The sequence below is a fragment of the Cariama cristata genome, unplaced genomic scaffold, assembly GCF_000690535.1.
Source record: "Cariama cristata isolate BGI_N322 unplaced genomic scaffold, ASM69053v1 scaffold14282, whole genome shotgun sequence".
Lineage (NCBI taxonomy): Eukaryota > Metazoa > Chordata > Aves > Cariamiformes > Cariamidae > Cariama > Cariama cristata.
In genome coordinates, this window is record NW_009605612.1 from 1 (window position 1) to 15,042 (window position 15,042).

Below are 15,042 nucleotides of genomic sequence, written 5' to 3' on the forward strand. Positions count from 1 at the left end.
CGTGTGAACCGTTCGTGGGGAGGAGAGCGGCGCCGCTCACGCCTGGTGATGTTTAATCACAGGTTTTGACAACTTTGTTTTCCCGTCTTGCTTGCCAGGGGCTGGGAGGAGGACGCAGGAGTAGCTACTGTCACGCCGAAAGTGGTGCGAGCCCTCAGGTCCCCCCTAACGTCCCTTCCTCAGACCCAGAACAGGTACGGGCCACCCGTCTTCGGTTACTGGTAGCGTGGGTCCGTGTGAACGGGTCTACAGAAGCAGAAATTTGCCTTCGCTCCAATTCGTTCTTCCCTTTTGTTTTGGCAGCTTAATCAGAGAGAGCGTTAGAGACTTATTAGACTGAGGACGATTCCCTGTAACTGTAATAAATTATTTGCTCATAGGCCCTCTTAATGACGGCTGTCACTCTGCCATTGGTTTTGAGCCCAATAAAATGTTGCGTATAGCTGTTCTGTTAATGTACGATGCAAAAAGTGCTTGCTGAATGGCATGTTCCAGGTATCTTTTATTGTTCTTTCCAGGAAGGTGGAGCTGGAGCTGGGTAATATTGTTACCATTTTTGTAATGTGTATTTAGTTAAAAAATACATATTTCTCCTTTAAAATCTATAGGATGAAGGCGAGACATATGAAGTCTTTTTCATGTTGTGTCGCATCTTACTTCGTGGGAGCCCTTTTGCTTGATCCTATGTCTTGATCTTTTAGATCCGTGTAGATCTTTTCTTTGCAACCTGTTATTGGTAAATATTTGGTAAAATTAGCTGTGAAACAAGTTGTGTCTTACGTGCAGGCTTCAATATTAACGACTGTGTTTTCATGCTGTTGAGTCTTCACACACTGTAGGAAAACTAACGGTGCAGAAGAGGGTGGTGTAATCCAGACGTGAGATATTACTATGTAAGAAGTAGTTTGCAAATGTTTTTGCTATTCTCTTTTACTTTATATGGCCTCACTAACATTGCAGTTCCAGTGATGTTAATATATATTATGGTCAAAAATACATGATAAAAATTAGAAAGAACTTGGGAATTGGGTCTTTAATGCGAACTGTGATGTCCTGGTTATATTGAAGTCAATGGCGACAATGCAGTTAACCTCACTCAGGCCTCCATCTTACTCAATCTAGCTGAATTTGAGGTTGAAACAACGTATGCTTTCCCTAAGTGAATGCAAGTGACGTTAGTTGTGGTAACCATTACAGTGTACCCTAACAGTAGGTTTCTCACACATTTCTGATGAGAGACCTTTGTGCTCCCTGCCTCAAAATTTAGAACTTTCACAAGCCGTAAATTTATAGCATCTTTCAAAATTAGAGTGAAACAAAAGGAACAGGAACATTTGTAGAATTCTAACTGCTGCTCTGTGCTTCTAGCCTGCTTCTCTTTCCTGTGCTCATTTTTTCCCTTTCTGCCTTTTTCGTCCTTCTTTTCCACTCCTTACAATTTATTGGTTTTGCAGTATGTACTGTGTTCTGCTTTGGTTCTTGTAGCTGTCACTCCATTCTCCTCTCCACTCTGATTTGTGTTATATCTGTGGTTGCCCCCTGCCCTGTCTTCTCATACTCTTTCTTTTCCCTGCTAGTTTCTGAGCTGCAGTCTCCTTCTACTCAGCTCTGTGTGCTAAACCATGGAGTCAAATTGACTAGAAATCCTGGCAGAGAGCACTTCAGAGAACAGAGTCTAGCTACTTCCCATCTGCTGTTAGTACACTCACAACTGGAGCAAAAAAAAGTGGAAGTAACATATACCAAAGAGGGCTGAAAATCCATGGCATGTATGGGTCAGTTTTTAATCTCTATAAAAAGGCAAGTGAGCATGAGATTTTAAATACATGTTTTTCCTTAATCTGCTTGGAGGATTTTTGGCATCAATTTGGAGCTAGTTTTGGTCAACCTGGAATTGTATTTCTTCATGACTAAGTGACTGCAAAAGTGCAACAAGTAAATTATTCATCAAAGAAAGTTTCATTTCACCCTAGCTCCTATAACTGTAGTGTCTGTGGAGGGATGGCTTGCTGGCTGAAATCAAGAGAGGGATGTTCTTTCTCACCTGTGTGACTACGCTCAGTACACTGGCCTGACAGGAGTTTGTGGTGCATGTTTGGCATATGAGCAAGGAGAGAGAGCTGCTGGACTGACCAGGAGCTGTTACTTAATCCAGAGAGCAGCTGGACTGGGCAGGGAGCCATGCTGGAGGGGTTTGATCTAGGCAGCAGCTGGACTGGGCCTGGCTGAGGGCCATGCTGGAGAGATTTGATCCAGAGAGCATCTGGACTCATTCAGGAGATTCAGACCCATCCCTCAGTGATGGAGATAGATGGTCTGGTCAATAGGAATTAGATTCCAGTTTGCAGTGGGGTTTTGCTGCAGTATCCATAAGTATAGCAAAAGGACAGAAGAGTTCCTTGTTGAAACAGGTTGTACAGAGATTAGTGAATTTTTGAATCAGATGAGGCTACGTTAGTATGTCAATGCAAAGAACTAGGAACAATCTATTGGTGCAGACTTCCCGAAGTATGGTGCTGCTAAATTACCCTGACGGTTTGAATAGCATTGATGTGTTGCTGACAGCAATGTCCTTCCTGCGTAAGATTAAGAGGATGTGCATGGATGTTAGGTTAGACTCTGATCTCTTCATCAGTTTGATGCGTTTTTCTGGAAAGCTAAGATTTTCTCACCAATTTTGGTGGGAGAATCCAGGAAAGGAAAAGAAAAAAAATGGGCACTATCCTTCTTGAACTGTAAGTATAAGTAATCTAGACAATCTTCAGAATCTCAAGCTGATCTTTCTTCTTATCATGATTTCCTTTGCTGTTGGAGGCATATTTGTAACCAGGAATCTCCTGAAGAGTCTTTAAGGCCCTATTATTCTGTTGCCTCGCAATATTGAAAGCTAAGCTGTTCTTTCTTTTACTTTGAGTAATTCTTTTAAAAGGATGAAACTGAAGGATGAAAGGATGAAAAGCAGGGGATTGGTTCAGACTGTCATAGATGTTTAGGCAGCTATTATGCACAGCAATGTTTAATTAGATGGTGATGTGGCACCTAAAGTTCTCTGAAGATCTGTCTTAGTAAATAACCTTGAAGATGCGGTTTGTCTCTAACGGAACATTTCTCACCACCTTTTCTTGTTAAGTGTTAGATAACTCGAACAATGTGACTGCCTCTACAGTGTGACTTCCAGTTTTTGTGCTGGGTTTATTTCACAGCCTACTGTGCCTGTTAGTAGGCTTTCTTACTAAAAAAAAGGCCATTGTTAGTAAGATTTCTCTAGTAGTCCCCAAATTTATTCATGGAACCTGTATCATTTACACTGCAATACTATGGTTTTCTGGCAAATCCTCATGTCTAGACCTCATACCATCCTCTCAGTTTTTATAAGCTGTAAGTGCAAGTACAGCTTAAACTTGCTTAGCCCAACCGTACAACCAAAAGTAGTAGTCTTGCACTTGTCCCACCTTTAGACACTTGGTCCTCCCTCCCCTCTCAGCTGTGTTTGTACTGTCATATTTGTTTGTGTAGTCACAGCATTAATAGCAAAATAGAGGGCTCAGTAATGCTAGTGCTTATCATGGGAAGATGACAATAATAAGAGGAGCTAGGCAGTCTTTTCATTGTTATGAGGTCCAGGGTGTGCTATGTTAAGCTTGGGCAGAAATTCTAGCTCCTTTTGTACTGCCCAGGAATATATAGCAGATAAAGAATGCCAGCTCCTACAAGGGAAGTGAAAATAGTTTTCTCAAGCACTATTTATCTGTACTTTATAGACAAGTAATAATGAGGCAGCAGTACCCTGAAGAACGGACCACCACTATTCTGTTATTCAGTTTGTGTCACCGATTTTAAGGCATTCACTTACTATTTGCCTAACTTACTCTCTGTCTTTGCGGGTCCAAGGCAAGCACAGTGTAGAGTCTGTTGGGGTAATTGAACCGTGGGAGGAAGTGATTGAGGAGCTAGGAGTAAACAAGGTAGTATTAATACAGTGTTTCATAGTGTTGGTTTCCCCAATTCCTCTCTCAGCAGCAGATCTTTATGCAGGCCTAGGGAATGAACAACTATACTTAATTAACTATGCTACAGAGACCTGTACGTTCTGTCTCCTGTCAAAATAATTGCATTCTGGCAGGGAGAAGGGGAAGAAGAGACAGGTTATTACCACGATTATGAACAGTAGCTTAGTATATTGCACAAATAATTTGCTACAGTTTAGATTAGTCAGCATCGGTGGCCACTTCAGTAATTTTGCTGCTCTCTTAGTATTTTTTCCCTTCATTCACAAGTGATACATGCAGACATATTTTAGGAGCGCATTTCTAATACATGCCTCATGTATTAGTTCTGTCTAAATGAATAGGTGTTCAGCTGAAAGCTGCTGCCAGGACACATTTATGTTCTGACAGTGGTGAAAGGTTTCCCAGCCTCTTTCTGTTTATTTGGTCCAAGTGATTTATTTGGTCCAAGTGTCATTCTGTCTATTGTGTGCTATTGTAACATCTTTTTGGTGTAAGTATCTTATTCTTTTCACTTTATGCACCGTGAGACCCTGAATGTTGCTTGTCATGTTACCTGTCATGCGGTTTATGGATTTTAGAAATAAAAAGTATCTGATGTTATGTATCATTCTGGTGAATGCACCAAAAAGTCTTCCAAATAATTTCAAAATGCCGCTTGTCTTAAAGACCTGATTTAGCATTCCTTAGATAAGCAAAACCTCCATGGGAATTTGAACAAGGATAGTGGGATCAGTCTTTTTCACAGTTACTGTGATTAATCTTACAAGACAAATTCTTACTCCTATGGTTTGATAAAGCCATTTCACCAAGCATTTAAATTGTGTATTGTCTTATTAATGAAGGTGTGGTGAACCTTAAAAAGGTCACTATATTCTTGTCATCTGATTCATTTGAAATAGTGTCAAAGAGATCACTTAAGAGCACCCTTCCTAGAGAAGTATGGATTACAGGTTTTTAATAGTATTCAACTAATAGACTATGAGATTCAAATACAAATTAGCCTCTCCAAGTGAGAGATTAAGACAGAAGGTATTCACAATCTGGATAGCGTTGTTCAGTGCCACTTTGGTAGAAGGATATAAATGTGTAGTTTTGCATACAGAAGTTACCCTTTTTAGCTGGAGATGCTCAGCTGGAATAGGGTTCAGAGGTCCCGTGCTGCTTCAGGCAGGCAGGGGCAGGAAGCCACAGAAAAAGTGCAGCAACTAGTTCTGCTGGGCACAGAGTGAATAGAGCCAATGAGTGGGATTTTTCCTTACGTTCAGTGTGGATTTAACTCTTGCTGAAATTAGGGGTGAAATTCTTGTTGCTTTCAGTGCTGCCAGACAGTCCAGTTCTCAGCTCTTTCGAAAATCTCACCCCACATTCTTTCAGTTGTTTCCAGCTGATTTTGTGGGAATTCTAGAGTATTGACCTTTCAGTCCTGTGCATATCTTTATGTTATGCTGTAATTCACAGCACTATATTTCCTTTCTCCATCTGCTTCCCCTCACCTCATTCATCCTTTTTTCATACATCTTATCTCCATCTGTTTTCCTGCTCTGATAACTGTTTGGGGTTGAGTTTGGTTTTGTTTTTAAAGGGCTTCCCTTTTCTTTCCCTCCCTGTACCACTGCTGCCCCAGAAACTCCATGTTAACGGGTACATGTCTGTCTGGTGATTCCCTGTACTAAGGCTCACTATATTCTCAGGACTGAATGGTACCGCTGCAGCAAAAGGGGCTGTGGACTTTCCATATATTTTCTCTATTTCTTATTCTAAAAGTAAGTGCAATCCTTCTCTTAAAGAATTTTACAGTTTAAGGAACTGCTGTCTTCCTGAGAGCAAGATATAGAATAACAACATGCTGATAAATATGGCACATGGTCTTAATCTACTGTGGATTTATTAAAGTACAGATGGTGTACTTTCTGAGTTCCTAGAATTACCATAGGAAGTATGTGGTCCTCAAGCTGTTTGTATATGATTTAAAAAAAAACAAACCTGATTTTCAGATTTTGGCCAGTGAGGTTACCTTTGAGAACATCTAAACCCTAAAGGAAATGCAGCAGAAATTTCTGTGTTTCCTCAGTTTTATGAGTTCAAGCCAACAGAACAGGACATGGTTTCCACTTCAAGTTCCCATCTAGCTTGAGATTTGGCAAAATTAGTTGAATGTAGCCCAATATCTGCATGGTTAGGCAAGTTATCTGATTTCATTGCAGAAGTTTTAGTGCAGTTCTAAGTATTGAACAAAGACTGTCATCCACTAGGTCAGGTAAATTCATGTAGTGATAAATGTTGCCTAGCATAATTTTCCTAAGTTATCAGAAATCTAATCTGAGTCTGATGTCTGCACAGCTCTGCAATGAAGAATGCAGTAGAGGTCTGGACTGCCCCTTGCATACCCCTTTTATCTGAATGCAAAAATCTTTCACTCATGTGAAGCAGAGGCTACTCTGACAGTGAAACAGGAATTCAGAAATTTCACTTCTACTAGAATGAGTCATTGTTTTGCATGTCTTGCAAATAAATTGTTTTATTTTTGTATCTTTTTGCAGCATATAAAGAGCATTAAGTAAATTTCTTCTGTGGAAAATGCCACAGAAGGAGCATTTTAGTGATCTGTCTTGTGCCTGCATTATATGGATAAAGAATTTGGATTAAAATTCATGTCTGGTTTTCCCCACAGTTTTGCCATTTTTGCCAGTCTTTACATATGTCATGGAAAGGGAAGGCGAGACTTCTTATTCCTTTTTTCTCCCCTTCATGGCTGTAAAAGTGATTGTCAGGATTTAATGACAGAACAGAACAGGGGTTTATTTTGCTCATTCTTTTTTATCTGACTTCGTCCTTTTTGAATTTTTCAAATCTTGAAAATGTGTGCACAAAAAGCAATTACATTTTAAAAAACACAGCAACTTGCTTCAGTTGATCTTAGTGCTATGAATTTAAAAAGGCTAAAAGTCTGTTAGGTAAAGCTTGTATTTGGTTGAGAGAGTATTTATTCACTGCCCCACTGATCTCAGGACATAAATTAACAGAAAGCTGTAAGGACCTTGTAATGATTTTCTGCACAGAGTTGAAACCCACTTGTGAAAGAATGTTGGTTCTCCAACGATGCCTGCAAACGCACCTCACCGCAAGCTGCTCAAACCTAACCGCCTGCTCTGACTTGGTCTTCCTGGCAGACTTCATGTGTTAAAGAAGGTCTCCTCTGGCCAGCTGTGGCTCAGAAGGGCCGGGGCCACTTCTCAAATCAGCATCCAGCATCTTGATTTTTTAGTTGTAATGAAAGACTTACGTGCATCAGTAACATGCACTTGGCTTATGATATCAATAGTTCTTTTTTTAAGGTGCTGTTTATGCGGCTAAGCTTTGCTTGTAGCCATTTCTCTTACTTTACGCTGCAGCTGCAGAAGAATCATTTGAGTTTACTGAGTTAAAGAAGCAAGAGAGAGGAAACGTGATTTAGTGCTAACTTTGGCAACCGGTGTTGGGTTCTTTTGTGAAAGGGCCCACCTGGTTCTTTGGTGTAGACAGAACCATTCAGACCAAGCTGCAGTAAAGCTGTGTGCGTAAATGGTGTAGGCAGACTATTTCCTGGCACTTACTCTGTAAGATCTGCTGAGTTGTTTGCTCTGAACTGTGTGCTCTGAGAGACTTCTGTCCTCACATCTGTATGTTGCTTTTCAAAAAAGAATTAGATAAGGAGCTGTATGCAAAATCAGCCAAGGAGCTCTCAGTAGGTAGTGCCAGCTGTGACTACCTGTTAAAGTCACTGCAGAACTGAAAGGACAGAGGTTTACGTTGTGTTGTCTTACCACGGCCTCCAACAAGGGGCATGCAGCCTGCGTACTTCCTTAGGGGCACTAAGTGTATACTGCGAAGAAGTCCCTGATGGTGGAAAGAAAGGGAGAGAGCTGATCTCTCTCCTCTGCAGCCTGTGTCCTGGGTGAATTGCTGCTATGAGTGACTGATTCACTAGAAAATTCATGGGCAATGGAAAGAGAAGGAAAGGCACTTTGTTCCTTTTCCTCCTGTAATAGCTATGAACATGCCAGTCACTTAAGTAGCAAAATAAACAAGCATTTATTCTATTCTTTCTTCTTCAGTCAGTCTTCTCATTTGAATTGTTTAAGATTTTAGTTGTTTAAGAAGAGAAGGCATGGGGGACCTTGTCAACACCTGAAGGGAGAGTGCAAAGAGGATGGCGCCGGGCTCTTCTCAGTGGTGCCCAGTGACAGGACCAGAGGCAATGGGCACAACTGAAACACAGGAGGTTCTCCCTGAACATCAAGAAACACTTTTTCACTGACAGGGTAACTGAGCACTGGCACAGGCTGCCCAGGGAGGTTGTCGTGTCTCCATCCTTGGAGATACTCAAAAGCCGTCTGGACATGGTCCTGGGTAACTGGCTGTCAGTGGCCCTGCCTGAGCAGGGGATTGGACCAGACGATCTCCAGAGGTGCCTTCCAACCTCAGCCGCTCTGTGATTCTGTGACTTGAAATGATGTCTTTCCCAAGTAGAAGCTTCAAAATCAGCTTGTCAGAAATGTTGTTGATAAGTGGTCTCCGTGTTTTAACAGGTGAAGGCAATGAAGTTTTGGTCCTTGTTAGTAAAAGGAATGGTGAATCAGAAGCAGAGTGCATTGTGCACAAAGCAGGAAGACCCTTTCTCTCTGTGTATGAGTGCCTCTGTACAGGGATGGCTCGGTTGGTCTGTGTTTCTAAGAACAGCACGGGGTCTGTTCACTGCTGCAGCTCACACCCAGGAGTGAATGACACAGCATCTATGTCTTCTATATTTCTCATTCTGGTTTGGACAAATAGATTGCAGTGTCCAAGTGCTCTGTAAGTAGCAAATCAGTGGAAAGAACCCCAAAGGAATGGGGCCAGGGAAGAGGGGAAGATGGTGAGGAGCAAGGAAAATAAAAATGCTGGAGGAAAAAAACTTCATCATAAATGACAATATGCACAGCAGAAGGCTGATGACAGAAGAGGGTGATTGTATGAGAATGCACCTAGATACACAGTGAACTGAGGTGAATGGAATAAGACCTTGGTATCTTGGTCATTTACTGATTTACAGCGCGATCTTCTACTAGGACTGCCAGAGCAAGAGGACCACACAGGATTTTGCTGAAAATAAGACAACAGGAATTAAGGATCACTGTCTGGCACTTACCTTCATTCCTTTTACAAATACTTATTCTCACTGTGTAAATAAAAAATAAACAAGAGAGGAAGTACTAAGCTTGAGTCAGTAAGTTAAGGTCCAAGTAGAAAGATCCACCTCACCTGTGGTGTTTCCTGTACATACTATATTAGCTCTGAATAGTGCATTTCATCAACAACTTCAGGAAATCTCATCTGCTAAATATTTTACTGGTGAATATTTTAAATATCTTCAAAACATAGTGTTCAAGAGGCCTCCCATTTAATTTCTTTTTTTTAATTACATTTCTGATTACAGTGTAAAGCAGAAAATACAATTCAGACTATGAAATAGGGTTACTTAAAGAATCAAATATTTTATAGTCACTAGCAGCAAACTTCCCTTTTCTACAGGAGCTTCACAATAGAAGTCAGTAAGATTTCTTTGGTAATATTTTCAGCTAAATCAACGGTTATTAATCTTATTGTCATAGCAAAGAAAATGTGACAGCATTGACAGAATATGTTCTCCCTTTTAAAGTTTGTTGCTTTTTCTTGCCCCCCCCCCCCCCCCCCCCCTCCACCCTGTTTAACAGAACAACTGTTAATAAAAATGGAATTTACCAGTTTGAACAGGCTTCAAAATGTAAGGCAATTCAGGACAACATTTTGTCATCATCTATCAAGAAGAAAAGGTAGGTGTTTGCTGTGCTTTCTGCTTTGTTTGTTTTAAATAAAGGGTAAAAGATTGTTCTCTTTTACATAATTCTCGATGATATTAATGTGGAGCTATACAACAGGAAACAAATTGTTTAACCAATGTTTGCCTGCATTTTTTGTTTCACATGAATTACATTTATTCAAGGTTTGATTATATTTTTTTATTTTCACAATATAAATCCACAAGATTCTTCTTGCCAGTTAGCAAGATATTCACAAAAATGTTGAACAGAATCTGTGAGGTTTAATTTCATTCTTGAGTGTCTTTTTTCTGATTGGTGAACACTCCTGCTATGAGCAACCTCAGTTAATGGATTCTTTTCAGCGTATTCACTAAAGTATAGAAATATACTAGTACAAAAACTTGCTAAGTAATTGCACTCATTATAGTAACTGGTCCTCTAGAAGCTAGTAATTCAATTTTAGGTACATTGAAAAAGCACCTCAAATTAATTTTGGGTTTCAACTTGCTGTTCTGCCTTTTCCTGACATAGGAAAAAAAATCTTTGACATCAGCCCTGCTCAAATTCCTTGCCACTTTGTAAGGTGAGAATAGGAGAAGCAGCCCATTGCTTTTGACTTGTAACACTTTACCTATATGGATGTGCCAATAAATAAAACATTGTAAATAAGAAAGGCTTCCCATTAGGACTGAGTTCCAGCTTAAAATTAATTATGTGCCATGGTGTCTTTAAAATTGGAAGCTTTTTTATTTTCCTCTCCATTTGTGAAGAGAAGAGAAATGGAATGAGAAACAAGAGCTCTACTAAAAATAATTTTGTGCCTTTCCTCATTCAAAGGACTGGAGAAGTAAAATTTTTCCTTAATACAGAAGCAACATTAAATCATTATTTTAAAACTTCTCTTGTCTTTTCTGTCCCCTCCTCAGTTTCTCATTGCATTTTAAGATTTCACCTGTTTTTAAGCCACCATATTCCCAAAATTTTGTCTTTACTCTTTTAATACTTTCTTTTTTTTTTCCTCCTCTATAACCTATTCTCCCACCAATATTCCAGCTCATCAGCAACACTATCATTGAAATTTTTACTCTTTTGGACAGCAGTAGACCGCTGTGTTACTGATGCACTGCTAGTGGAAGCTGAAACAGGGACTGGCAAACAGAGGTCAAAGAATACAGTTGACTGAAAAATCGAGTGATTAACACCAAGAGAAGGACAACCAGTCACTATATTGCTTCCAAAATCCAGTTGTAGCAATATAAATGCTGTTATTTATCCTGTGTGTTACAAAGTTGTTACAGGCTGCAGCAATGCAGACGTGCTCCTCATATCTAGAATGTTTTGGAGCTGAGATTGTAGGAGAAACTTTACGAAATGTGAGACCTTTATACTATGGCTAAAGAGAAAGGAGCTGCACCATTTAACCAGGCAGAAGATGAACTGGGCAGGTAGGAAGAGAAACCGATACTTGGTACAAAGGAGCAAGGGATTGCTCTGTGCTGTGAATATTGCAACTCATTGCCCTTCACTGAAAGGAGCTGCAGGGATCTTTGTTGCTTTTTCAAGGTGTGACCCACAGGCATGGTATATAAGTGCTTTATATTGCAGTTCTAGACTTTCAGGGACATTCTGGACACTCTTGTCTCTTAAGTTGTCTGAAAGGGAAAAAAATTACTAGTTTAAAGCTTGTCAAATTATTTGATAGTGAAAAATGCTATGTAAGTGGGAAGTTATTATTATAGCAGGTGTGTGCTGGTGGTGATAAAGAGCCTGAAATGCTGAGTTTTGCTGGCAGTTTTCCATTTTTATTCTAGAGCAAGCCCTGTGCACACTCTCCTGAGGGCTTTTAAAACCGATAGTTGTTTTGGTAGTATTAAGGTATCCAAAGGCAAAAGAGATTCTCCTTTTCTCTTGCATTTCCTGACATTGTTTTTATTTGTTCCTTTCTTGAACATAAGCTGCCAAGTAGGAATATCTCCTATTTTCACTCCTGCTGCTCAATTTTCCTTCTAATTCAAATAGCTTTTTTTCAAGTAGATGTTTAGTTTTAGTGAGCAACCAGTGGGGCTGCATCTGTCTCTCTCTGTTCTGACATTTTACCTATTGTCTCCCTACTATCTCAACACTTCTGTCCTTGCTGTTGTAGTTTAGGTATCTGCCAAAAATTAGAAGATACTTACACTTTGTCAGTCCCTTGACTGTGCACAATAATTCCACCTTAGCTACTGCTGTTAATATAGAAGGTCACTGTGTATCCGACAAGTACTATGGGCAAAAAAAACCTTCCAGGTTATATTTGTGAGCAAGGCTCATAGAGTATAAGTGAGTTTCCTACAACAGCAAGTTATTATAATGGTTGTGGTGCAGGTGGCAGACAAAACCAGGACAAAATGTGTTTCATTCACTATTCTCAGCACTGCGGTTATTGTCTTGTCCACATATTTTTATAGTTCAATTTACCTGAGCTTTTTTATCTTAATAATAAAACTCTTTTAAGCATCACTGAATATGTGCTATAAACTCCTGAGTAGCAGTGGAAATATATGTATTGTCCCAGCTCTTTAAAACGGAACAGTGGACAAGAGGACTGTCTGGGTTACAGCAGAGCCATGAAGTGATACTCTGATTGCCTTCTGGACTGATTCCATTGGAAGAGTGAGTCCCCAAGGCTCCTTTAAAGCAGGAAATGCTATAATAGGCTTTCTGAGAGGAAAACAAAGCTTTCTGGGCTGTAAACCCAGCTGCAGCAAATCCCAGAACTTCAATTTGAGTCTTTTAAAAAATTAATTTGTGGGAATTTTGTCTGCGTTCAGGAAGAGTTTATTTCATGGAAGCCTTGTATTGATGTGAGCAGAGGTGGCAGCCGCCTTGCAGAGCTGCCGCAGTCGGGAGCTCCTGTCCTCCAGGACATGCTGCTGGGATGTCTCTGCTGGTTGCGACTCTGTGCCAGCGCTGGCAATGATGAGTTCTGATGGTCCATAGTGTCCTTGTAAGTCACAAGAGGAGCAACACTGGACACATAGGGCGAGCAGAGGTGGTGTTCTGCCTTGTAAAGACCTGTAAGTGGTGTTTTTCTGAGTGAGCTGGTGAGCTTAGACACCTCCGAGCAAGAGTGATTCCATCCAGTAAACAGCAGTGGAAAGGCAGAAATGTTCTTGCATCGTAATTAGTGTTTTTACCCTAGGTGCAGCTTCTATTATGTGTCTAAGAAGGTCCTTACAGTTTCTGACAGCGAGTGCCCGTGTTTCTCAGGAGGCCTCAGAACTAGCATTATGGATGATGCTTTGATTTTTCTCCTTACCAAATGTTTCCCTGAGACTTGCTAATAGTTTGTCAGTCCATGAGATTTCTTTCTGAGCCAATGATAATTTTTGTTTTCATTTCTGACTCTGATCTTCATCTTATCTATGTCTTTAGGCTAGAATTTGCTTTTTCTACATTTTTGCTCCTGGATAATTATAGCCTAAGTAACTCTTCATGCCCGGTCATCCTGTTAATTTTTGGAATTTTTCCATAAGTCCCAGCATCTGAGAGTTATTTATTGTTTAGCCTTAAGGAATAAAACTAGATGAGTGATTAAACATCAGCATAGGCTATTTCGGTCTTGTGCTTCTACCCCATCCTCCCGCAACATGCACTCCCTGTCCTGCCTTGTGCTGGTACTGACACTTGTCTGACCCCATGGTGAGCCAATTTAGGTAGCAGCTTCAGCAAGAAAGTAGTTCAATTTTCTCTGGCTGCAGTTCCAAGGCTGCTAATACAACAACATACCAGCAGGCAGCTGCCAAAATAGGAAGGCATTGTTCCCAGTTTCTCTGCTCCCATCACTTCTTGCTTATACAGGCTGTGGTGTTCGATGGAATCTTTCCGGATCTGGTTTAACACACTAAAGAAGAAGAAAATGTAATTGCATCTTTTTTTTCCTGCTGGGTTATTTTTTTGCCATGGTGGTAAATTAGAGTGGTGTATGAAGGCACTTGACAAGTGCAGAAGCTGACAAAAACAAAACAGAGGTGTGGTCAAGTAAGTACTAGCAGTGGCACAAGGGAGAGAACAGGTTCAGAGTTGGACTGGAAGGAGGAAGAATGTACTGCACCAGGTCAGATCAGCTACAGCTGCAATGAAACTGGTTTCGCTCTTCTCCTGCTTCTGCCCATTCATTCCTGAGTTGTGCAAGGGCTCAGTAAATTCAGTTTAGTCACAATTGTCTACTTCCTTTAAGAGTTTTCTAAGTCTGGAGAATGAAAATCTCTGATGCAAACTTGAGCCAAAGACCAGTTCTAATGCAGTATTCCTCTCAAAAGTTTCATTTCTTTTTCCATGTGGAAATGGGACATGATTTTATTCAGGGGTAGATAAACAAGTTAACTTTAGCAGTTGCAGTACTTTTATGAAGCAAACAAAAAAGGGATCTGTTTTTTCAGATGTTTACCATAAAGCTGTGGTACTAAAAACATGTTGAATGCAGAGAGAGAAGGAAGCTTTCGGGTTGTTGACCTCTGCTGCTGCAAGCCACCACAGCCTTTTTAAAATTCCTTTTTATCAATTCTCATGCTTCATTTAACAACAAGTGAGGTTTCTTGCCATCCCAACTCTTGTAAAACTGTTCAAAATATGTACTTGTAAGTTCCATCTTAAATAAACTCATGATCATTTGGTTTTGGGCTAGCGCTAAGCCATTTTTGCTAAAATAATGCGAAGTAGATCTTTTCTGAAGACACGAGTGCCATAGAATTTGTAGTCATGGCATCCATATCATCTCTTCTTCCCATTCACCCAAGCCTCCTTGTAAGTCAGAGTTACTGTTTTTAAAAATCCTATATTAGGATCCAAGCACAAATGGGAGAAGTATTAACATTGAACCTATACGGGAAGAAACGTCTCCATTCTTCTGACTTAGATGTTCTGAAGTATTTCACATATGGACAAATTTAAATCTCTTGCAAGAGTTTAAAAGGAGCAGAAAGCTCTCTGGTTACATCTACCAACATAAACAAAGAGCTGGTTGATGTAAAACAACAGATTGTTTTATTTGAGAAATAATTTGAAGGAAAACTTGGATCTCTAAGTATTGGTCTATGATCTTAGATGATTGAATTGAGCTTTGGGAACTCTATAAGGTAAAAGAAAGAAAAGGCGTAAGAGGTGTAATGTTTCATCTTGGCTTGCAAGAGCCACATTTCAAAACATTTTTTAAGTTTAAAACACCAAGTACA

General features: G+C 40.1%; 1 protein-coding gene across 1 annotated transcript in view; it reads left to right on the forward strand.

Moving 5' to 3' along the window:
- Positions 1 to 81: 81 nt before the first annotated feature.
- Positions 82 to 15,042, forward strand: part of ST8SIA6 (ST8 alpha-N-acetyl-neuraminide alpha-2,8-sialyltransferase 6) — a gene marked incomplete at its 5' end in the record, with an annotated part of 34,980 nt that continues 20,019 nt past the window's right edge. Inside the window, 2 exons of the mRNA XM_009696042.1 lie at positions 82 to 194; positions 9,743 to 9,841. Of these exons, the coding sequence (XP_009694344.1) occupies positions 82 to 194; positions 9,743 to 9,841 (212 nt within the window). The remainder of the gene's footprint in view (positions 195 to 9,742; positions 9,842 to 15,042) is intronic.